At 44.6% G+C, this 26,353-nt stretch overlaps 1 protein-coding gene across 3 annotated transcripts in view; it reads right to left on the reverse strand.

Moving 5' to 3' along the window:
• Positions 1-23,756: 23,756 nt before the first annotated feature.
• Positions 23,757-26,353, reverse strand: part of u2af1 (U2 small nuclear RNA auxiliary factor 1) — a 43,292-nt gene continuing 40,695 nt past the window's right edge. For all 3 annotated transcript variants that reach the window (XM_060833898.1, XM_060833897.1, XM_060833899.1), the window contains one exon: positions 23,757-24,049. In XM_060833898.1, coding sequence (XP_060689881.1) covers positions 23,920-24,049 — 130 coding nt within the window. In that variant the 3' untranslated portion in view covers positions 23,757-23,919. The remainder of the gene's footprint in view (positions 24,050-26,353) is intronic.

The following is a 26,353-nucleotide window of genomic DNA, read 5'->3' on the forward strand; positions in this document are numbered from 1 at the left end:
CCATGCATCTGCCCACTCACCTAACTTGACCAGGTCACCCTGTAATCTCCTAACACCCTCATCACATTTCACCCTGCCACCCAGCTTTGTATCATCAGCAAATTTGCTAATGTTATTGCTGATACCATCTTCTATATCATTAACATATATTGTAAAAAGCTGCGGTCCCAGTACTGATCCCTGTGGTACCCACTGGTCACTGCCTGCCATTCCGAAATGGAGCCGTTTATCACTACCCTTTGTTTCCTATCAGCCAACCAATTTTCAATCCAATCTAGTACTTTGCCCCCAATACCATGCGCCCTAAGTTTACTCACTAACCTCCTATGTGGAACTTTATCAAAAGCTTTCTGAAAGTCCAGGTACACTACATCTACTGGATCTGCTGTGTTTTTCCAGCACCACATTTTTCAACTCTGGTCTCCAGCATCTGCAGTCCTCACTTTCTCCTAGTTGATCTAAGCAATGTCTTGTACAGCTGCAACATGACCTCACAACTCCTGGACTCAATGCACTGACCAATAAAGGCAAGCATACTAAACGCTTCCTTCACTATCCTATCTACCCGTATATCCACTTTCAGGAACTATGAATCAGCACTCCAAGGTCTCTTTTTTTCAACAAAACTCCCCAGACTTCACCATTAAGTGTATAAATCCTGCTCTGATTTGCCTTTTTAAAATGCAGCACCTCGCATTTATCTAAATTAAACTCCATCTGCCACTTCTCAGCCCACTGGCCCATCTGATCGAGATCCCGTTGTACTCTGAGGTAACCCTCCTCGCTGTCCACTACACTTCCAATTTTGGTGTCATCTGCAAACTTACTAACTGTACATCCTATGTTCATATCCAAATCATTTATATAAATGAACATTTATATATACCATGGGGATGTCAACATGTGAACTGATTGCACACTGCCAACTAAAACATAATTAGATTAAGTATTTTATCACTGTTATAAAACTCAAGGTTACATTTACATCTTTGAATCTAATCTCTGGCAAAGTTACAACAGATAACGCAGTCTGTGCCCAGTCTGTGTCAGTTTTCAAAAGAGCAAATTTTGTTCTCTCTATATCCCTTTTGATTCTGTTGAATTCTACTCAAATACTGCAAACAATGACAAAATTACCTGTCATTCAACCCTGGAGAAGCTGGATTTTATTCTTTGGAACCATTGTCAGGATGTCCTTTTCTGAACTCTATTCTCTCTTTGGTCTGTGGCTCAGGCAGAAACATGTTTTGTAACTTTGAAATTCAGACCCCAGATCCTCAGCAAAATTGCTAACTTCCCAACTCCTGCATATTGAGACAATACCCACCTCAGTCCATCTCCTACTGAAACCTTCATTCAGGCAAGTCTTTATTCTCACTTTGAAAAGTGTGGTGCTGGAAAAGCACAGCAGGTCAGGCAGCATCCGAGCAGCAGGAGAGTCCACTGTTTCAGGCATAAGCCCTTCATCAGGAATGTATGTGGGGTGGGGGGAAGGTTACTGAAATATAAATAGGAGGGTGAGGGAGACAGGGGGGAAGGTAGCTGGGAAGGCAATAGATGTAGGTGTGGGGTGATGGTGATAGGTGGGAAAGAAAATGGACAGATAAGACAGGTCAAGACAGCGGTCAAGAATGGTGCTTGAGTTGGAGGGTTGGATCTGGAATAAGATGGGGGGGTGTTGAGGAAACTGATGAAATCAACACTGATGCCGTGTGGTTGGAGGGGCCTAAGATGGAAGATGAGGCGTTCTTCCACCAGGCACCAGGTGGCTTGGATTTGGCGATTGAGAAGGCCCAGGACTTGCATGTCCTTGGCAAAGTGGGAGGGGGAGTTGAAGTGGTCTGCCCGAGGGTGATGGGGTTGTTTGGTGCATGTTTCCCAGAGATGCTCCCTGAAACACTCTGAGAGTTGGCATTCTGTCTCCCCAGTGTAGAGGAGACCACATTGAGAGCAACAGACACAGTAGATGAGGTGTTTGGATGTGCAGGAAAATCTCTGGGGGATGTGGAAGGATCCTTCTGGGGCCTTGGATGGAGGTGAGGGAGGAGGTGTGGGTGCAGGTTTTACACTTCCTGCAGTGGCAAGGGAAGGTGTGGGAGTGGGGGATGGATTGGTGGAGAGCTTGGGAGTCATGGAGGGAATGGTCTCTGTGGAACGTAGATAGGGATGGGGAGGGAAATATATCCCTGGTGGTGGGGTCTGATTGTAGGTGGCGGAAATTTCTGTCCATGCCAAGTCAGTTGGATAACATTTCAGATCATGTCAACGCATGAAGAGATTGCACACTGCCAATTAAAACATAATTAGGATAAGTGTTTTATCACCATCATATAAAACTCAAAATTACATTTACATTGCTCAAGATCATTCAATATACTTCTCAGGGCTAAGAGGATCAAAGGGTATGGGGAGAAAGCATGAGCAGGGGGCTGAACTGGGTGACCTCCATGACCATATTGAATGGTGGAGCAGGTTTGAAGGTTAAATGACTTTCTTTCTTTTTATTTATTCATGGGATGTGAGTGTCACTGGCTAGGCCTGTATTTATTGCCTGTCCCTAATTGCCCAGAGGGCAGTTGAGAGTCAACGACATTTCTGTGGGTCTGGAGTCATGTGTAGGTCAGACCAGGTAAGGATGGCAGTTTCCTTCCCTCAAGGGTATAAGTGACCTAGATGGGTTTTTCCAAAAATGGATTCCACTTGCATTACAACATGCTTTAACCTTTAACCACTCACTTATCACTCTCTCAGCTCAGTCTCAGGTATTACTTATAATCCATCTGTGAAGCATATGGATTGATTTATAAATGATATATAAACCCATAGCCGGGCTGTTCCCATGCAGTTATAATACTGGGACATACCCATCAATTTGGAAATTGCCCGATAATGTCCTGTACACAGACAGTAGAATAAATGCAACTGGAGTCTCCTCCCGAAAATCAATGCATATGAACTGGAGTAGGCCATTCAGCCCTTGAATCCTGTTCTACCACTCAATGGGAGATTGGCTGATATGTGACCTCATACACCTGATTTGGGCCCAAGTCTCTTAATTTTAAATCTGAGACAGATAAACGTAACGTCTGAACTAATATTGTATGCTATTTGTGAAAAGTGCTCTGTACAGCCACCACCCTGTTGGTGTATTGTTATGAAGTTGTGGGTGCACTGTACCTTTAAGAACATAGAACAATACAGCATAGAACACGCCCTTTGGCCCCCAATGTTGCGCCGACCTGTGAACTATTCTCAGCTCACTCCCCCCCCCGCCCTCACACTATCCCATCATCATCCATGTGCTTATCCAAGGATTGTTTAAATGTCCCTAATGTGGCTGAGTTAACTAGGTTGGCAGGCAGGGCATTCCACACCCTTACCACTCTCTGAGTAAAGAAACTGCCTCTGACATCTATCCCCTCATATAAACCGTCGTCATCATCCTAGGAAAAAGACTTTCACTGTCTACCCTATCTAATCTTGTATGTCTCTATCAAATCTTCCCCTTAGCCTTCTTCTTTCCAATGAGAACAGACCCTTGAAAGGGTTCAGAAAAGATTTTCAGTATTGAGTACAGGAGTTGGGAGGTCATGTTGCGGCTGTACAGGACATTGGTTAAGCCACATTTGGAATATTGCGTGCAATTCTGGTCTCCTTCCTATCGGAAAGATGTTGTGAAACTTGAAAGGGTTCAGAAAAGATTTACAAGGGTGTCGCCAGGGTTGGAGGCTCTGAGCTACAGGGAGAGGCTGAACAGGCTGGGGCTGTTTTCCCTGGAGCGTCGGAGGCTGAGGGGTGACCTTATAGAGGTTTACAAAATAATTAGGGGCATGGTTAGGATAAATAGACAAACTCTTTTCCCTGGGGTTGGGGAGTCCAGAACTAGAGGGCATAGGTTTAGGGTGAGAGGGGAAAGATATAAAAGTGACTTAAGGGGCAACTTTTTCACACAGAGGGTGGTACGTGTATGGAATGAGCTGCCAGAGGATGTGGTGGAGGCTGGTACAATTACAACATTTAAGAGGCATTTGGATGGGTATATGAATAGGAAGGGTTTGGAGGGATATGGGCCGAGTGCTGGCAGGTGGGACTAGATTGGGTTGGGATACCTGGTCAGCATGGGTGAGTTGTTTCCATGCTGTACGTCTCTATGACTCTATGACTCTATCAACCAAGTCTCTCAGCCTTTCCTCATAAGACCTTCCCTCCAGACCACGCAACATCGGGTAAATCTCCTCTGCACCTTTTTCAATGCTTCCACATCCTTCCTGTAATGGGGCGACAAGGACTGTACGCAATATTCCAAGTGTGGCCACACCAGCGTTTTTTATAGAACATAGAACAGTACAGCACGGAACAGGCCCTTCAGCCCACAATGTTGTGCTGACCACTGATCCTCATGTATGCCCCCTCAAATTTCTGGGACCATATGCATGTCCAGGAGTCTCTTAAATGTCCCCAATGACCTTGCCTCCACAACTGCTGCTGGCAACGCATTCCATGCTCTCACAACTCTCTGTGTAAAGAACCTGCCTCTGACATCCCCTCTATACTTTCCTCCAACCAACTTAAAACTATGACCCCTCGTGTTAGTCATTTCTGCCCTGGGAAATAGTCTCTGGCTATCGACTCTATCTATGCCTCTCATTATCTTGTATACCTCAGTTAGGTCCCCTCTTCTCCTCCTTTTCTCCAATGATAAAAGTCCGAGCTCAGTCACCCTCTCCTCATAAGATAAGCCCTTCAGAATTCTTCCTGAAGAAGGGCTCATGCCCGAAACGTCGAATCTCCTGCTCCTTGGATGCTGCCTGACCTGCTGCGCTTTTCCAGCAACACATTTTCAGCTCTGATCTCCAGCATCTGCAGTCCTCACTTTCTTCCCAAAACACCATATGCTTTCTTAACAACCCTGTCCACTTGGGTAGCCATTTTAAGGGATCTATGTACCTGCACACCAAGATCCCTCTGTTCCTCCATACTGCCAAGATTCCTATCCTTAATCCTGTACTCAGCTTTCAAATTCGACCTTCCAAAATGCATCACCTCGCATTTATCCAGGTTGAACTCCATCTGCCACCTCTCAGCCCATCTCTGCATCCTGTCAATGTCCCACTGCAGCCTACAACAGTCCTCTATACTGTCCAAGACACCTCCAACCTTTGTGTCATCTGCAAACTTTGCTGACCCATCCTTCAATCCCCTCATCCAAGTCATTAATAAAAATTACAAACAGTAGAGGCCCAAGGACAGAGCCCTGTGGAACACCACTCACCGCAGACTTCCAGGCAGAATATTTTCCTTCTACTACCACAGCCAATCCTGTATCCAGACAGCTATGTTCCCCTGAATCCCATTCCTCCTGACCTTCTGAATGAGCCTACCATGGGGAACCTTACCAAATGCCTTGCTGAAGTCCATATACACCACATCCACAGCTCGACCCTCATCAACTTTTCTAGTCGCATCCTCAAAGAACTCGATAAGGTTTGTGAGGCATGACCTGCCCCTCACAAAGCCGTGTTGACTGCATTTAATCAAGCCATGCTCTTCCAGATGGTCATAAATCCTATCCCTCAGAATCCTTTCTAACACCTTGCAGACAACAGATGTGAGACTTACTGGTCTGTAATTGACGGGGATTTCCCTATTTCCTTTCTTGAAGAGAGGAATTACATTTGCCTCTCTCCAGTCCTCAGGTACGACTCCAGTGGAGAGCGAGGATGAAAAGGTCTTTGCAAGTGGCGAAGCAATTACATTTCTCGTTTCCCAAAGCAGCCGAGGACAAATCTGGTCCGGGCCTGGTGACTTGTCAATCTTAATGTTTGACAAAATTTTCAGCACATCAGCTTCCTCTATCTCCATCCATTCCAGCATGCACACCTGCTCTTCAAAGGTTTCACTCACTACAAAGTTTGTTTCTTTCGTAAAGACAGAAGCAAAAAACTCATTTACGGCTTCCCCTACCTTCTCAGACTCCACACACAAGTTCCCTATGCTATCCCTGATCGGCCCTACTCTTTCTTTGACCATTCTCTTATTCCTCACATAAGTGTAAAATGCCTTTGTGTTCTCCCTAATCCGTTCTGCCAAGCCTTTCTCGTGCCCCCTCCTGGCTCTCCTCAGACCATTTTTGAGCTCCTTCCTCGCCTGTTTGTAATCATCTAGAGCTGAGCTTGACCCTAGCTTCCTCCACCTTATGTAACCTACCTTCTTCCTTTTGATGAGAAGCTCCTCCACTTTCGTCATCCAAGGTTCCTTTATCTTACCCCTTCTTGCCTGTCTCAGAGGGACATATTTATTCATCACTCGCAACAACTGTTCCTTAAACAGTCTCCACATGTCTGTAGTGCCTTTACCATGGAACAATTGCCCCCAGTCCATGCTTCCTAACTCATGTCTAATTGCATCATAGTTTCCTCTTCCCCAATTAAATATCCTCCCATTTTGCCTAATCCTCTCCTTCTCCATAGCTATGTAGAATGTGAGGCAGTTGTGGTCACTATCACCAAAATGCTCTCCCACCACAAGATCTGATACCTGCCCCGGCTCATTTCCGAGCACCAAGTCTAGAATGGCCTCTCCCCTCGTCGGCCTGTCAATGTACTGAGTTAGGCAACCCTCCTGAACACACCTTACAAAAACAGCTCCATTCAAATCTTCTGCTCGAAGGAGGTTCCAATCAATATTAGGAAAGTTAAAGTCACCCAACAACCCTACTACGTCCACACTTTTCCAAAATCTGCCGACCTATGCTTTCTTCCATCTCCCTGCTGCTATTGGGGGGCCTGTAGTAAACCCCTAAAGAGGTGACTGCTCCCTTGCTGTTCCTAATTTCCACCCATACTGACTCGGTAGGCAGATCTTCCTCGACAATGGAAGCTTCTGTAGCTGTGATACCCTCTCTGATTAGTAGTGCTACACCCCCTCCTCTTCCCCCCCCCCCCCCCCATTCTTTTTAAATGCTCTAAACCCTGGAACATCCAGCAACCATTCCTGTCCCTGAGAAACCCATGTCTCTGTTATGGCCACAACATCATAGCACCAGGTACTGATCCATGCTCTAAGTTCATCACTTTTATTCCTGATACTCCTTGCATTAAAGCAAACACACTTTAACTGATCCCTTGGTTCCTTCCCAGGAAAATCCTTCCCACTAGCTGGTCTACCTCTTGCTATTGCCTCATCTGCATCAACTCTCACCTCCGGTATACAGCTCAGGTTCCCACCCCCTGCCATACTAGTTTAAACTCTCTCAAACTACTCGAGCAAACCTCCCACCCAGGACATTGGTCCCCTTCCAGTTCAGATGCAACCCCGTCCTTCAAGTACAGGTCCCACCTTCCCCAGAAGGCATCCCAATTATCTACATATCTGAAGCCCTCCCTCCTACACCAGCTGCGCAGCCACATGTTAAGCTGGCTTATACTTGCAGCATGATATTGTGGCTCCGGAACTCAATCCCTCTACTAATAAAACCTAACACACCATATACCTTCTTAGCAACACTATCAACTTGGGTGGCAACTTTCAAAGATCTATGTACATGGACTCCACGAGCCCTCTGCACATCCACACTACCAAGAAGCTTTCCATTGACCCAGTACTCTGCCTTCCTGTTATTCTTCCCAAAGCGCATCACCTCACATTTAGTACATTGAACTGTATTTGCCACCTCTCAGCCCAAATCTGCAGTTTATCCAAGTCCCCCGCAACCTGTAACATTCTTCCAAAATATCCACTACTCCATCGACTTTAGTGTCGTCTGCAAATTTACTAATCCATCCACCTATGCCTGCGTCTAAGTCATTTACAAAAATGATAAACAGCAGTGGTCCCAAAACAGATCCTTGTGTCACACCACTATTAATCGGACTCCAGGCTGAACATTTTCCACCAACCACCACTCGCTGCCTTCTTTCAGAAAGCCAGTTTCTAATCCAAACTGCTAAATCACCCTCAATCCCATGTCTCTGCATTTTCTCCAAAAGGCTACCATATGGAATCTTATAAATTACTTCCCTGAAATCCATGTATACCACGTCAACTGCCCTACCCTCATCCACATGCTAGAGAGTAAAAGCTAGCAGTGACAGCACCAAGTGTTCTCAATAAGTCACAATTAACATGTGCTCCAGATACCGGGGTTGCTAGTTGCTTGGAGACAGAAACAGATTCAAATTTGACCAATCAGTTTAAATTATACCCCCTAAAAAAAACTCCAATAAAGTTTAATTTTGTATATTGTCAATCTTAAAAGCCAATGACACAATATGATGCTTTGGGAGTATAAGACCGGGGAAAATTAAACATTTGGGAGGAGATCTGCCAAGCTACCAGCATGTACAGACCGCTCGAAAAATAGCTCTCTTGAAGGTACCTTTATCAATCAGTAACCTGTGAAGCAAAATCCCCAAGGAGAAAAGATGACAGGAATACAGAGAAGAACCGAAAGCTGCCTGGTTTTGAGATAAGAAGGTGTTGTTTTGTAAATCTTAATCAGGAATTTTATCGGACTGGTACTGTGGAAGGGAAGGTAAAAGATAGATGATTAGATTACTTACCGTGTGGAAACAGGCCCTTTGGCCTAACAAGTCCACGCCGACCCTCCTAAGAGGAGCCCACCCAGACCCATTCCCCTACATTTACCCAATACCACAGGTAATTCGGCATGGCCAATTCACCTAACCTACACATCTTTGGACTGTGGGAGGAAACCGGAGCACCCAGAGGAAACCCACGCAGACACGGGGAGAATGCGCAAACTCCACACAGACTGAGGCGAGAATTGAACCTGGGTCTCTGGCGCTGTAAGGCAGTAGGGCTAACCACTGTGCCACCGCGCCATCCAGGGTGGGAGAAAGGAGTTGTAAATAGATGTTAGTTATTATTCTCTGTTATACTTTAAGAAATAAAGTTGTTAAATTTTACTTTAAATAGTTCTTGGCCTATGAAACTTTCACAGATTATTGCACGGGATAAATCTTTTCTGTGTTGCTGGTTTAAATTAAGCCGGAGAGTTTACCCCGTGTTGTAACAGGACAGTGACACAAATCGTCACCAACGGGGCTATCAAGCCGCACCTGCTCAGCAATAACCTGCTCAGTGACCCCCCTGTTTGGGTTCCTCTGGGGTCACTCAGCTCCTGACCTCATTACAGCCTTGGGTCAAACATGGATAAATGAGCTGAATTCCAGAGGGGAGGGGAGAGGGACAGCCCTCAACATCAAGGCTGCATTTAATAGAGGGTGGCATCACAGAGCCTGAGCAAAATGTGCAGGTCAGGTGAATTGGCCATGTTAAATTGTCCATACTGTTAAGTGCATTAGTCGGGGGTGGGGGGGGTACTCTTCAGAGGGTCAGTGTAGACTTGTTGGGCCGAAGGGCCTATTTCCACACTGTAGGGAATCTAATCTAAAAAAACCTGGAATCAATGGGTATTGGGGAAAATTCTCCGGTGGTTAGAGTCATACCTGATACAAAGGAAGATGGTTATGATTGTTGGAGGTCAATCATCTCAGCTCCAGGACATCTCTGCAGGAGCCCCTCAGGGTAGTGTCCTAGACCCAACCATTTTCAGCTGCTTTAATGACCTTCCCTCCATCGTGAGGTCAGAAGTGGGCATGTTTGCTAATGATTGCACAATGTTCAGCACCCATTCACGACTCCTCAAATCCTGAAGCAGTCCATGTTTAAATGTAACAAACTCTGGACCATATCCAGGCTTGGGCTGACAGGTGACCAGTAACATTCACATCACCCAAATACCAGGCAATGACCAACACCAACAAGAGACAATCTAACCATCCCTTGACATTCAATGGTATTACCATCACTGAATTCTCCCACTATCAACATCCTGGGAGTTATCATTGATCAGAAACTCAACTGGACTCACCACATAAACACAATGGCCAGAAGAACAGGTCAGAGGCTAGGAATACTGCGGAGAGTAATAGGCAATAGACATTAGGTGCAGGAGTAGGCCATTCTGCCCTTCGAGCCTGCACCACCATTCAATATGATCATGGCTGATCATCCTTAATCAGTATCCTGTTCCTGCCTTATCTCCATAACCCTTGATTCCACTATCCTTGAGAGCTCTATCCAACTCTTTCTTAAATGAATCCAGAGACTGGGCCTCCACTGCCCTCTGGGGCAGAACATTCCACACAGCCACCACTTTCTGGGTGAACAAGTTTCTCCTCATCTCTGTCCTAAATGGTCTACCCCGTAATTTTAAGCTGTGTCCTCTGGTTCGGCACTCACCCATCAGCGGAAATGTGTTTCCTGTCTCCAGAGTTCCAATCCTTTAATAATCTTATACGTCTCAATCAGATCCCCTCTCAGTCTTCTAAACTCAAGCGTATACAAGCCCAGTCGCTCCAATCTTTCAGAGTAAGATAGTCACGCCATTCCAGGAATTGACCTCGTGAACCTACGCTGCCCTCCCTCAATAGCCAGAATGTCTTTCCTCAAATTTGGAGACCAGAACTGCACACAATACTCCAGGTGTGGTCTCACCAGGGCCCTGTACAGCTGCAGAAGCACCTCTTTGCTTCTATACTCAATCCCTCTTGTTATGAAGGCCAGTGTGCTATTAGCCTTCTTCACTACCTGCTGTACCTGCATGCTTACCTTCATTAGGAGAAAGAGAGTCCTGCAGATGCTAGAGAAAGGCTTATGCCCGAAACGTCGATTAGCCTGCTCCTTTTTTGCTGCCTGACCTGCTGCGCTTTTCCAACAACACAATTTTAAGCTCTGCTTGCTTTCATCGACTGATGTACAGGAACACCTAGATCTTGTTGTACTTCCCCTTGACCTAACTTGACTCCATTTAGGTAGTAATCTGCCTTCCTGTTCTTGCCACCAAAGTGGATAACCATACATTTATCCACATTAAACTGCATTTGCCATGCATCTGTCCACTCACCTAGCCTGTCCAAGTCACCCTGTAATCTCCTAACATCCTCCTCACATTTCACCCTGCCACCCAGCTTTGTGTCATCAGCAAATTTGCTAATATTACTTTTAATACCTTCATCTATATCATTAACATATATTGTAAAAAGCTGCGGTCCCAGCACGGATCCCTGCGGTACCCCACTGGTCACTGCCTGCCATTCCGAAAGGGAGCCGTTTATCACTACTCTTTGTTTCCTGTCAGCCAACCAACTTTCAATACACGTCAGTATTTTGCCCCTAATACCCGTGTGCCCTAATTTTGCTCACTAACCTCCTACGTGGGACTTTATCAAAGGCTTTCTGAAAGTCTAGGTATACTACATCCACTGGATCTCCCTCGTCCATCTTCAGAGTTACATCCTCAAAAAATTCCAGATGATTAGTCAAGCATGATTTCCCCTTCATAAATCCATGCTGACTCTGATCTATCCTGTTACTACTATCCAGATGTGTCGTAATTTCATCCTTTATAATAGACTCCAGCATTTTTCCCACCACTGAGGTCAGACTAACTGGTCTATAATTCTCTGTTTTCTCTCTCCCTCCTTTCTTAAAAAGTGGGACAACATTAGCCACCCTCCCATCCACAGGAACTGATCCTGAATCTATAGAACATTGGAAAATAATCACCAACGCATCCACGATTTCTAGAGCCACCTCCTTCAGTACCCTGGGATATAGACCATCAGGGAGAAGGTGGGGACTGCAGATGCTGGAGATCAGAGATGAAAATGTGTTGCTGGAAAAGCGCAGCAGGTCAGGCAGCATCCAAGGAACAGGAGAGTCAACGTTTCGGGCATGAACCCTTCTTCAGGGCTCATGCCCGAAACGTCGATTCTCCTGCTCCTTGGATGCTGCCTGACCTGCTGCGCTTTTCTAGCAACACATTTTCAGTGTAGACCATCAGGCCCCAGGGACATCTCAGCCTTCAGACCTAACAGTCTCCCCAACACCAATTCCTGGCAAATATAAATTCCCTTCAGTTCAGGTCCTTCAGCCACTATTACCTCAGGGAGGTTGCTTGTGTCTTCCCCAGTGAACACAGATCTGAAATACCAATTCAGCTCTTCTGCCATTTCTTTGTTCCCCGTAATAAATTCACCCATTTCTGTTTTCAAGGGCCCGATCTTAGACTTAACCATTTTTTTTCTTTTCACATATCTAAAAAAGCCTTTACTATCCTCCTTTATATTTTTGGTCAGTTTACCTTTTTTTTCTCTGCATATTTCCTTTTCAGTTATCATCTGTTGTTCTTTAAAAGCTTTCCAGTCCTCTGATTTCCCACTTATCTTTGCTATGTTATACTTTTTCCCTTTTGTCTTTATATGGTCCTTAACTTCCCTCGTCACCTTCTGACTCCCCAAAGCCTGTCCACCATCTACAAGGCACAAGTCAGGAGGGTGATGGAATACTCCCCACTTGCCTGGATGGGTGCAGCTCCAAGAAGTTTGACACCGTCCAGCACAAAGCAACTGTTTGATTGGCACCACATCAACTCCCTCCACCACTGATGCTCAGTAGCAGCAGCGTGTACCATCTACAAGATGCACTGCTGAAATTCACCATAGATCCTCAGTGTCAGAGTCCTACAGCACGGAGACAGCCCGTTTGACTCAAACTGGTCCATGCCGACCAAAATGTCCATCCATGTGAACCCCATTTCCCTGCATATCCTTCTCATCCTTACCTATCCATGTATTTGTCCCAAATGCCTTTTAAATGTTGTTAATGTACCCACCTCAACCACTTCCACTGACAACATTCCGTTTGCTTATTCTTTCCCCTTTACTCTTAAAGTGATGTCCTCTAGTCCTCGATTCCCCAATCTTGGGAAAAAGACTGACTGCGTTCACCCCATCTATGCCTCTCATGATCTTATACACTTCTATAAGATTCCCTCTCAGTCTCCTAGACACCTTAGATAGCACCATCCAAACCCACAACCATTTCCATCTTAGAAGGACAAGGGCAGAAGATATATCGGAACACCACCACCTTCACATCCCCCTCCAAGCCACTCCCTGCCAAGAATATCAACGTTTCTTCACTGTTGCTGAGTCAAACTCCGGCAATTCCCTCCCTAATGGCATTGTGGGTCAACATAGCACATGGACTACAGAGGTTCATGGAGGCAGCTCACTCCCACCTTTACAACGGGCAACTAGGGACGGGCGATAAATACTGACCAGCCAGTGATGCCCATGTCCCACACACTGAATACATGAAAGCAGGCAGTGATGTGGAAATAACATTTTATCAACAGGTGTTGATAGGTTAGGAGAGTTGGTCTGAATCTAGCAGCTGGAGTTTAATATGATGGCTGTCCATTTCAGTCGCAAAACTAAAAGGGCAAATGATCATTTATATAGGAAGCAGTTTCAAAGTCCATCAGAGGGATCTGGGTGTCCTTCTGTGTGAACCACAGTAAGTGGGTGTGCAGCTACGGTGTATAGTCATAATCAAAGAATCCCTACCGTGTGGAAGCAGGCCATTCAGCCCATTGAGACCACACTGACCCTCTGCAGAGCATCCAACCTCGACCAGCCCTGCTCATGGCTAAACCTCACCCCTCACTCCCCTCTCCAGCCTTTTCCCGATATTAACATAAACGATCAATCCACAGAAAGGTGGGTTGAAGACTGATCTGAAATAACATCTATACTGTAAGGCAGCTCTGCAGACATGTGGTTCAATTTGAAATGACAAAGAATATCAAAAAGAAAGGTAGATGGAATTCCGGCATTTACTTAAAAAGGACTGGATTATAAAAGTAAAGAAGTATTGTTACAATTATAAAAGGCATTAGTGAGACCTGGAGTATTGTGACTAGTTTTGGTCTCCTTACTTGGGGAAGGATGTGGTGGCACTGGAGGCAGTTCAGAGGAGGGTCACCTGGCTGATCCCAGGAATGAAAGGGCTGGCGTGTGAGGGGTGGTTGAACAGCTTGCACTTGTGCTTCAGTTCAGAACAAGGGGAGATCTGAGTGAGGTGTATAAAACACTAAAGGAGGAAGGTGAACAAATGTTTCCCCCTTGTGGGACAGTCTCAAACAAGAAGACATAGACATAACGTGAGAGGAGGTCAGTTCAAAACTGGGATGAGAAGAAATCTCCAGGTGGAGTGAGTGCAGTGGAGGCATCATCCATCAACAGATTCAAGACACAATTAGAAATGTTTCTGATGAAAAGAGGGATAAAGGGCTATGGGGAACAGGCCGAAAAGTGAGTTGAGACCAGGATAACATCACCCCGATCATGTTAAATGGCAGACTAGGCTCAAAAGGCTGAATTGCCTACTCCTGCTCCAATTTCATATGGTACGTTCAAATGCAGCAAGATCTGGACAATATCCAGGTTTAGAATATCAATCAATGACCATTTCCAAGAAAATAAATCCTAATCATTGACCAATGACATTTGATAGTGCTACCATCACTGAACAGCCTGGGGATTACCACTGACCAGAGGTCAGAGACAGTGTGTTCCTATTAGAGTGAAGGGCAAGGCTACTTGGTATCATGAATGCTGGATGACTGGACACATTGAGGTTTTGGTCAAGAAAAAGTAGGGAGCATATGTCAGGAATAGACATCAACAGTTGAGTGAATCCCTAGAAGACTATAAAGGTAGTAGGAGTATACTTAAGAGGGAAATCAGGAGGGCAAAACGGTGATATGAGCTTTGGCAAATGGGGTAAGGGGAATCCAAAGAGTTTTTACAAATATATTAAGGACAAAAGGGTAACTAGGGAAAGAATAGGGCCCCTCAAAGATCAGCAAGGGTGCCTGTGTGTGGAACTGCAGATGGGGGAGATACTTAAATAAGTATTTTGCATCAGTGTTTACTGTGGAGAAGGGTACGAAAGCTAGAGAACTTGGGAAATAAATAGTGACATTTTGAAAAATGTTCATATTACATAGATGGTGGTGTTGGATGTCTTAAAATGCATAAAGGTGGATAACTGCTCATAGACACCCAGACCTATTTCCCTACCCCATTACTCAACATTTACTCCTGACTAATGCACCTAACCTACACATCCCTGAACACTGTAGGCTGCTTTGGATTGAGAAAGCAGACCGGAGCACCCAGAGGGAGCTGACGCAGACCCAGGGAGAAAGTGCAAACTCCACAGAGATAGTCACCCAAGGCTGGGATTGAACCCTGGTTCCTGGTGATCTGACGCTAACTACTGAGCCACTGTGGGAATACAGTCTCCCCACAGTGAATGGTGGGATGTTATTCAGGCTGTGGAACTGGTGCAGGACCTGTCCACAGTCAGTTCACTGAGTACCTTGTGGGATCGTAAGGACGTGATTGCTGGGCCTCTTGTTGAGATATTTGAGTCATCGATAGTCATAGGTGAGGTGCCAGAAGACTGGAGATTGGCTAGTGTGGTACCACTGTTTAAGAAAGACAATAAAGAAAAACCAGGGAACTATAGACTGACATGAGCCAGACATGAGTGGTGTGCAAGTTGTTGGAGGGGATCCTGAGGGACAGGATGTACATGCATTTGAAAGGCAAGGACTGATTAGGGATAGTCAACATGGCTTTGTGTGTGGGAAATGTGTTGCTGGAAAAGCGCAGCAGGTCAGGCAGCATCCAAGGAACAGGAAATTCGACGTTTCGGGCATAAGCCCTTCATCAGGAATTATGCCCGAAATGTCGAATTTCCTGTTCCTTGGATGCTGCCTGACTTGCTGCGCTTTTCCAGCAACACATTTTCAGCTCTGATCTCCAGCATCTGCAGACCTCACTTTCTCCTTTGTGCGTGGGAAATCATGTCTCACTAACTTGAGTTTTTTTTGAGTAAGTAATGAAGAGGATTGATGAAGGCACAGTGGTGGATGCGATCTCTATGAACTTCAGTAAGCATTTGACAAGATTCTACATGGTAGACTGTTTAGCAAGGTTAGATCACATGGAATATAGAGAGAACTAGCCATTTGGATACAGAACTGGCTCGAAGGTGGGAGACAGAGGGTGGTGTTGCACAGTTGCTTTTCAGACTTGAGGCCATCGGTGTGCCACAAGGATCAGTGCTGGATCCACTGCTTTTTTTGTCATTTATAAATGATTTGGATGTGGACACAGGAGGTATAGTTAGTAAATTTGCAGATGACACCAAAATTAGTGGTGGCTTAGACAGTGAAGGTTACCTCAGAGTACAACAGGACTTTGAGTGGATGGGCCAATAGGCTGAGAAGTGCCAGACAGAGTTTAATTTAGATAAATGGGAGGTACTGCATTTTGGAAAAGCAAATCAAAGTAGGACTTGTGCACTTACTGGTAAGATCCTGGGGAGTGTTTCTGAAAAAAAAAGAGCTTGGAGTACAGGTTCATAGTTAGTGGAAAGTGGAGTCGTAGGTCGATAGGATAGTGAAGGCAGCGTTTGGTATGCTTGCCTTTACTGGTCGGTGCATTCAGTAAAGGAGTTGGGAGGTCATGTTGTGGCTTCACAGGATTTTGGAATGCTGCATGCAATTCTGGTCTCCCTGCTTTTGGAATAATATTGTGAAATTTGAAAGGGTTTAGAAAAGATTTATGATGATGTTGTCAGGGTTGGAGGGTTTGAGCTATAGAGAGGCTGAACAGGCTGGGGCTGTTTTCCCTGGAGCACTGGAGGCTGAGGGGTGACCTTACAGAAGTTTACAAAATCATGAGGGGCATGGATAGGGTGAAGAGCCACAGACTTTTCCAGAGGGTGGGTGAGTCCAAATCTAGAGGGCATAGGTTTAAGGTGAGAGGGGAATGATTTGAAAGGGACCCAAATAACATTTTCACACAGAGGGTGGTACGTGTATGGAACGAGCTGCCACAGGAAGTGGGACAGTTTTAGAAGAGACCATCACACACACACCCCAACCACCATCAATCACATTACCAATGAAAACATCATGAAGCTAGTGGACCTGTGCCTCACCACTCACTTCACTTTCAACAACATAATCTACAAACAAACCAATGGCACACCCATGGGATCGCCGCTATCAGGATTCATAGCAGAGCAGTAATGCAAAGGCTAGAACAAACAGCCCTACCAACCATCAAACCAAAACTCTGGGTTCACTACGTAGATGACACCTTTGTCATCACAAAACGAAACAAGATAGAAGAGACATTTAACATCATCAACTACACCCTCACAGGCATAAAGTTCACCAAGGAGGAAGAAACTGACAACAAACTCGCATTTTTGGACGTCACAGTACAAAGAAAGGACAAGGGAGAATTACAAACCTGCGTATACAGAAAACTGATAAACACTGACCAAATAATTAATGACACCAACAACCATCCCAACACACACAAACGAAGCTGTATCAGAATACTATTCCAACGAGCCACCACACACTGCAGCACAGACGAACTTCGAAAAACAGAGGAGAACCACCTCTACAACGTATTCAAGAAGAACAGAGACTCAAAAAACACAGTGCGCAGATTCCTCAAGAACAAACCACGACAAGCAGACCAAACACAGCCAGAAACCCTAACCACCTTACCATACATCAAAGTAGTTTCAGAAATGACAGCCAGACTATTGAGACCCCTTGGAATCCTAGCAGCACACAAACCCATCAACACTCTCAAACAAAAACTAACAAACTTAAAAGACCCAGTACAGCCCATGGACAAAACCAACGCCATCTACAAAATTCCATGCAAGGACTGCCACAAACACTACGTAGGACAAACAGGAAGAAAGTTAGCCACCAGGATACATGAACACCAGCTAGCCACAAAAAGACACGACCCTCTCTCCCTCATAGCCCTACACACGGATGAAAAAAACCACCATTTTGACTGGGACAACACATCTATCCTGGGACAGGCTAAGCAAAGACATGCCAGAGAATTCCTAGAGGCCTGGCACTCCAACCACAACGCCATAAACAAGCACATAGATCTAGATACCATCTATCAACCCTTCAGAAAACGAACAGGAAATGACATCACCACAAACCCCAGAAACCCCATCCAGGAGAAAGATATAAATAGAAAGCATGAGACAACAGCTTCACTTCACTTGGAGGTCACCACTGATGATGTTACCTAGCCAGGTAATGAAACGTCTGGATATCAAACCTACAGCTCAGCGAGCAAACCTACACCCTAAGGTAGTGGAAGTTTGATACAATTACAATACTTGAAAGACATCTAGATGGTTTTATGAATAGGAAGAGTTTAGAGGGATAGAGGCAAAATGCTGGCAAATGAGACTAAATTCATTTAGGATATCTGGTTGGCTTGGATGAATTGGATCTAAGAGTCTGTTTCTGTGCTGTATATCTGTACTCTGATCAGAAACTGAACTGCACTCACCACAGAAACAAGAGAAAGTGAGGACTGCAGACGCTGGAGATTAGAGTCGAGAGTGTGGTGCTGATGAAGGGCTTTTGCCCAAAACATCCGATTCTCCTGCTTCTCGAATGCTGCCTGACCTGCTGTGCTTTTCCAGCACCACACTCTGGGCTCACCACATAAATACTATATTCACAAAGCTTTACCCACACTCAGTAGCTGCAGTGTGTACTACCTACAAGATGCACTGCAGAAATTCACCAAAGCACACTAGACCACACCTTCCAAGGATAGGGAACCTCACCACCTGCAAGCTCCCCTCCATGCCAGTCACCATCCTGACTTAGAAATATATCACCATGCCTTCACTCTCACACGGTTTGGAATTTCCTTCCCAACAGCGATGTGGGTGTGTCGAAAGAACATGGACTGCATTAGTTCAAGAAGGCAGCTCACTATCACTGTCTCAAGGACACCTCGGGATGGCTGATAATTCTGACCTAGCCAGTGATACCCATCCCATGAACGAAATTTTAAAAAAAAAGCTGCTGGACAATACCACAGGAATCAGGTAAAATTTAAACCCATAAAGAGGAAGCTCAGGTTACAGGAGTTTGAGGCCCTGGAATCTGTGAAGATGTCCTGATCCTACAAGGAATCACAGATTCCCTCCTCCCCTGTACAGGTGCAGGTTCTGGAATCTAAAATCATATTTCCATCTCATTTTGCTACTGACTGGCAGTTGTTAAATTTATTGAATTCAGTTTCCAAACATGGCTGACCACAACTCAATGACAGGGATCTGAACGTGAGAACGCTGGTAGTCGGTGACAAGTTGCCTTTCCTATTTTGGGCTTAGTGAAGCCCAAGTAACCCAGGCTCCATACAGTGATAAGGCCAGATCTATTTCTAGCTCAGAGGGGAGGACATGATAGAGGGAAATGAGTCAGTACTCTGAATCAGAACTCGAACTAGAAATTACACACAGTTGGAATGGAGTAGCATTAAACAAATTTATGTAAATGACCAGATTCAAATCTCCTACCTGTGGTCACTTGGGTATCAGTAAAATACAAGTTTCTAGTAAGCATTCAATCACAAACCTATTTCATGTATTTGAAGAGTAGCATTCTGTCCCAACTTCCAAGAAATTAATTTTAAAGCCACTTATGAGCATGCCCTTTACAAAGGCAAAGGTTATCAATCAGTACATAGCAGTAAGTCTACTGACCAGGAGTTAATATGTCACCAATTTCCTAACAAAACTCAAGCAATTTGGCATTGCACAGGTGGCTCAGTCAAATTCAACCGAGCTGCTTTATAAATGTTGCAAGTTTGTTTGACATGGAGCCAACTGTGAGGGTAAACCAACCAGCATCATTAAAGAATACTGCAAGCGTTTGTTTGAAAAAAGATACATAAAAGATAACAGAGAGGCAATAGTGGACATGGACCGCTGGAAAAATAACATTCGACAAGTAGGAATGGGCAACAAAAAAACGGCAGAGGAACTGAAGAGGTACTTTGCATCAAGCTCACAGCAAAAGAGACCAGTAGCATCCAAGAACTTAGAGAAAGTCAGGGGCAGAGGTGAGAGTAGTGAAGGAGGAAAGAAGGTGCTAGGACCAGATGGACTACATTAGAGTTGTGAAGGAGATAGCTGAGGAAATTGTGGAGGCATTGATGGCGATCTTTCAGAAATCACAGGACGAGAGGAGGTCCTAAGGGATTGAAAAATGGCCAATGTAATAGGGTTAAGGAAGTGCAGGGTCATCTGCTAGTTACGTCATTGGTAACATTTCAGTGTCCATTATTAAGGAGGAAATTATGGAGTTTGAGCACTTGGAAGTGCATGATAAAATAGGGCTGAGTCAACACTGATTCGTCAATGGTAAGGTCATGCCTGACAAATCTGTTAGAATACTTTGAGGAAGCAATGACCAAGTTAGACAAAGGAGACCCAGTGGATATGATCTATTTGGATTTCCAGAAGGCCTTTGACAAGGTGCCTCACAGGCTGGTTAGCAGAAGGCAGAAAGTGCAGACAAAAGGGTCTATTTCAGAATGGCAGCTGGTGACTAGTGGAGTTCCAGAAGGGTCAGTGTTGGGACCATAACTATTCATGTTTTACATTAATAAACTGAATTAAGGAATAAGGGCATTATTGCTAGGTTTTCAGATGATACAAAGTAGGTGACCTAGTGTTGAGGGAGCTAAGAGGACTGGGATAGTTAGGAGTGGACAAAGAATTGGCAGATGGAAAGGGAAGGAGCGAGCCTAGTGGTACGAACGCTGAACTGTTAATACAGAGACCCGGGTATTACTCTGAAGACCTGTGTCTGAATCCCAAACACGGCAGATGGTGGAATTTGAATTCAATATAAAAACTTGGAATGGAAACTAACAATGCTTATGAATCCATTATCAGTTGTTGGAAAACAACATTTGATTTTCTAATGTTTTTTAGTGAAGGAAAATGCCATCCGTACCCGGCCTGGCCATATCACTCCAGACCCACAACAATGGGGTTGACGATTAACTGCCCTCTGGGTGATTAGGGATGGATAATAAATACTGACGTAGCCAGTGACATCTCAACCAGTGAATACATTTTTTAAAAAAGAGATTGTGTACTTTGGTAGAGGTGTAAGCTATTTCCTAAATGGGGAAAGGCTTTGGAAATATGAAGCACAAAAGAACTTGGGAGTCCTAGCTCAGGATCCTCTTAAGGTTAACATGAAGGTTCAGTTGGAGGTTAGGAAGGTAAATGCAACATTAACATTCACTTCAAGGAGGCTAGAATAAAGAGCAGAGATGCACTTCTTATTAAAAACTGAAAGAACAGCTGGATGTAGGTTTGCTCGCGGAGCTGGTTCATGTTCAGACGTTTCACCACCATACAAGAGCAACACCTTCAGTGGGCCTCCAGGCAAAACATTACTGATGATTCCTGCTTTTTATTTACATCTTTAGGTTGGTGATGTAATTTCCTGTGGTAATTTTATTTTCTGTTCTTTTTCTCAGGGGGTGGTAAATCAGATCCAAGACGATGTGTTTGTTGATGGATTTCCAGTTGGAGTGCCATGCTTCTAGGAATTCTTGTGCGGGTCTCTGTTTGGTTTTTTCTAGGATGAATGTGTTGTCCCAGTTGAAGTGGTGTCCTTCCTCATCTGTAAGGAAGGATATTAGTGAGAGGGCCATGTCATTTTGTGGCTAGTTGATGTTCATGTACCCTGGTGGCTAGTTTCTGCTTGTTTGTCCAATGTAATGTTTGTTACAGTCCTTGCACGGTATTTTGTAAATGACATTAGTTTTGCTTGTTGTCTGTATAAGGTCTTTCAAGTTCAGTAGCTGCTGTTTTAGTGTGTTGGTGGGCTACCACGATGCCAAGGGGTCTGAGTAGTCTGGCAGTCACTTCAGAGATGTCTCTGATATAGGGGAAAGTGGCTAGGGTTTCTGGACGTGTTTTGTCTGCTTGTTCGGGTTTGTTGCTGAGAAATCGGTGGACTGTGTTCGTTGGGTACTTGTTCTTTTTGAATACATCTATCAACAAACACATCGACTTAGACCTGATTTACCACCCCCTGAGAAAAAGAACAGGAAATAACATCACAAACCCAAACATATAAATAGAAAGCAGGAATCATCAGCAATGCTTCATCCAGAGGCTCACTGAAGAGGTTACCTAGTATGGTGACGAAACATCTGAAAATAAACCTTCCAGCTCAGCGAGCAAACTTACATCCAGAACCTCAACCTGAGCTACAAATCTTCTGAAAGAACTGCAGATGCTGTAAATCAGAAACAAAAACAGAAATTGCTGGAAAAGCTCAGCAGGTCTGGCAGCATGTGGACAGAAATCAGGGTTAACAACTCGAGTCGAGTGACTCTTCTTCAGAAGTTCTGCTGAGCTTATCCTGCAATTTCTGTTTTTGTTTCTGATGTCCTCCTGTATAACGCTCTGGTCAGACTGCATTTCGAATATTGAGTAATTTTGGGCCCCGAATCTAAGGAAGAATGTGTTGGCCTTGGAGTGGGTCCAGAGGTTTACACGAATGATCTTGGGGATAAAGTGTTTGGCATATGAAGACTCTGGGTTTGTACTGAAGAGTTTAGAGGAATGAGGGGAAATCTGATTGAAACTTACCGAAGACTGAGTGAATGTGGAGATACTAGCAGGAGGACCACCCAAGGGCACAGCCCGAGTGAAGGGATGGCCCTTTAGAACTGAGATAAGGAGGAATTTCTTCAGCCAGAATGTGGTGAATCTGTGGAACCCATCAGCAAAAAGGCTGAGAAGGCCAAATCTTTGGGCATATTCCAGATAGAGATAAATCAGGTCTTGATTAGTAAGGAATCTAAGCCTATGCAGAGAAGACAAAGTAGAGATGAGGACAAATCAGAGCAGACTCAATGAGCCAAATAGCCTAATTTTGCTCATTTAACCTTCTGACCGAACATGCTGAATATACTAACTGCAGGATAAATGGAGCATTCCGACATTTGGTCACTCTTACCCTTGTTGGTTCTCACCTCTCCCTCACATCACTGGTCCCACTGGCCAGCTGTAAGTTCTCTAGTATTCGCACACTACCTGTTACTGTTGCGTGTTGCTGACACACTAACCAGCCATTGCTGTGAACAAGCTCTTGGGAACCTCAACATATCACATGCATTTCAGCCCATCCCACTAGTCTGTCTATAGCTTTAGAAGCAATTGACTTATATTTAGTATTAATTTATGGCACATTTACAATTTGGATGTTATTACATCCTGCTTCTGAAATAAGTGGTCCACACAGTCCAGTTTCACCATCTCTTTAATCTGGTAGTTAGTTAACAAGCAATCCTTTTGCAGAGAATTAACTGAGAGCAGCAATGTACATTTGACAGTGAGATTAAACCTCACAAGTAGCTTTCACTCACCCCAATTGCAACCTCTTGTCATAGACGACTACATAACTAAAATAGATAAATGTTGCAGTTTAACCAGAAGGATGTCTTTTTTCCCCTTCAGATCTGCCCTTTCATAAGCAGAGCCAAAGCCATCACACACTAAACCCAACATCCAGCTGCCATTTCCCACTAAGTAACTGATCTACTCAATCAGTTGTGCACTGGAAGCTGGTGATGGCCTCTATCGCCGTACGTCAAACTTCGCAAGAGGGTGGAAGTAACCTAGCTTTAGCTCAAATACTCTAGGATTGCTTTCAATGTGAATGCATTAAATTCAGATCAGTAAGCTCACTCTACTGGCTGTTCCAAAGCAGTAAGAAGATTCCAGCAAGAACGTGCTGCAGAAGCAATCTATAAATCGCACAGCAAATCAGGGTGCGAACCAGAACACCTCCCAAAATTTACTCAACACCAAACATACAGTGTGTAAACTGGCCCCAACACATACATACACATACACATACATACACACACACACACACACACACACACACGAGGAATAGGTGAGCGAAAACTTGGAACTGGTACTGGTCAGGTCGCATGAGTTCTATTTTTATTTTAAAAAGGTTTATTGAACATCAAAAGGAAACAGAACCTAAGTTTTACTTTAAACTTGAACATAAAAAGTATTAAATTCCAATAAGTTGCATGTGGTACTTCTAAATGAGCTTTCATGCAAACCGATGTCACACCCTCAGAACCTTCCAGATCTTTCCCGATCCTTGGATCGCCTCCGATCACGATCTCGATCCCGTCCTGCACGACCTCCACGTTCCCGTGACCGAGATCGCTTACGCTCACGAGATCTTGACCTTGACCTGTGTCTGTTACAAAGCACAAAATTGTCAATAGATTTCACAACATGGGCTGTGCCCCACATTGCCCGATACCCAGACATTTTCCCAGTGCCCCATCACCCGGAAGCAATGAGACTGCAAAGCAGTCCTCTGACAAGTCCCAACAGATCATTCCCACCAGAAACCAAAAGTCCAAAGGCCATAGTATCTACCCTCTCCCTGAATCAGACCCAAACTATCACTGCCTCTTTCACTAGATACCATACTTCAGTAAGGACATTAAGGGTTTTGACAGGGTGCAGAGGAGATTGACCAGAATGGCACCAGGAATGAGGGAGTTCAGGTGTGGGAAAAAAAATCAGTGAAACTGCTATTGTTCTTACAGCAGAGAAGGTTAAGGGAGGGAAATCAATGTAAGTGGTTAAAGTAAATAACAGACCCTGGTCCAGGGGCAGAAAGCTGTTCAAAGGACAACCATTTAAGTTAACTGACAAAAAGAACCAGAGATTAAGTGAAGATTCTAAAACCAAAGTTGCCTTCACCCAGCAACACAAAAAGAGTGGTGGGAACAGATTCAGTCACTGTCAAAGGGAAGTGGAGATAAACTAGACACCCAATGGGAAAAGAACAGGACAGCTGGACTGATCGAAAACTCTTTCCAAGAGCTGATAATGGTCAAAGCCATTCTTCAGTGCTGTATTCTATGAATCATAACTCTGTACCAATTCCAAAATGAATCCCACTCTCTCCATAATTTTGTTTTACCAATTCCCAAACTAATCCCACTCTTTCCATAATTCCAAATCAATTGCCAAACTAATTCCACTCTACAGCCCTGTACCAATTCCCATATTAATTGCACTCTCCCTGTAGCTCCATACCAATTCTCAAACTAATTCCTGCTCTCCACATTATTCAAAAACCATTCCCATACTAATCCTGCACTCTCCACACAGCCCTGTATCAACCCTAAACTAATCCAACTTTCTCCCCAGAGCCAAGCCTAAACTAATTCTGTGCTTTCACCATAACCTATGCACTAATCCCCAAAGTAATCCCACTGTTCCCAACACCTGGTACCAATTCCACACTAATCCTATGTGTTCCATAGTCTATACAAATTAAAACCCACTCTCTCCCTAACCCTGCATCAGACCCCAACCTAATCTGACTGCCCACACCCTGGTTACAGTCTGTAAACATGCACACTTCAAACTGTTTCATTTGACCTTTGCCCTCAGTTATACACTTTTTTGGCACTGTAGAGCATCAGTTGCTGCAACAACCCTCTGAGCAATGACTTTTAAATCTTTCCACTCATGGTGATAAGTTTCTACATTACATCACTTTTCCTCAGAGGACACGGTTGTTCCCCATTCACTCCATCCAAACTAAACCTTAGTCAGTCTCCTGCTAACTTTCTTGCTCCAGTGGAAACAGTCCCAGGATCTGAAGCCTCGCCACTGAACAATAATTCCTCATTGTGGCATCATCCTGGTGAATCGATGCTGTACTCTCTCTATATTAATGTTAATAATGGGGCCAAAATGCCAACTTCAAGTACGGTCTGTTATAGCTTTTAGCCCTCCGACCCCACCACCATATTCAGAGGGTTTGCAAGGGCTAATCTGTCAGTCACGTTAATTCTTGATCTTAAGAATTGGCACCCCTAGTCATCCCTTCCCTTGAGCCTATCTTCAGAGAGCAGCACTGCTCTGGGTCTAGAATCAAATCAGCCATATGGAACCCTGAGGCACAGATAGTGCCAGGCTGACAGTCACCAGGCAGGATCTTTGTAAAACCTGTTCCCCCAGCCAACCCCATTACCACTCAACTGAATGTCGAGTATAGATGAAGTGACAAGTCTTTGGGACTGACTGCAGCACAGTCCTGCTCATAGAGTGGAATGGGATTTTTCAAAAGTTCATTCATGGGATGGGGTTGGCTATGCCACGGTTTATTTTCACAATTCTCTGAAGGTGCTGGTGTGCTGTCTTCTTCAACCATTGCTGTGTAGAGACACAATGATGTGAACACCAGGATTTGAACCCAGCGACACTAGAGGAGTGATGATGTATTTCCAAAGTCAGGATGGTGAGTGGCTTGGAGGGGAACTTGCAGGGGGTGGTGTTCCCATTTATCTGCTGCCCTTGTCCTTCCAGACAGAAGTCACTGGGGGTTTGGAAGGTGCTGTATGAGGAACTTTAGTGCATTTCTGCAGTGCATCTTGTACATATAGTACACACCATTATCTCAGTGTTACTAGAGGAGAGATTAAGTGTATATGAATATGGTGCCAATCAAGCGGCTGCTTTGTCCTAGATGGTGTCA

This window comes from Hemiscyllium ocellatum, chromosome 12 (genome assembly GCF_020745735.1).
Source record: "Hemiscyllium ocellatum isolate sHemOce1 chromosome 12, sHemOce1.pat.X.cur, whole genome shotgun sequence".
NCBI classification, from domain to species: Eukaryota; Metazoa; Chordata; class Chondrichthyes; order Orectolobiformes; family Hemiscylliidae; genus Hemiscyllium; species Hemiscyllium ocellatum.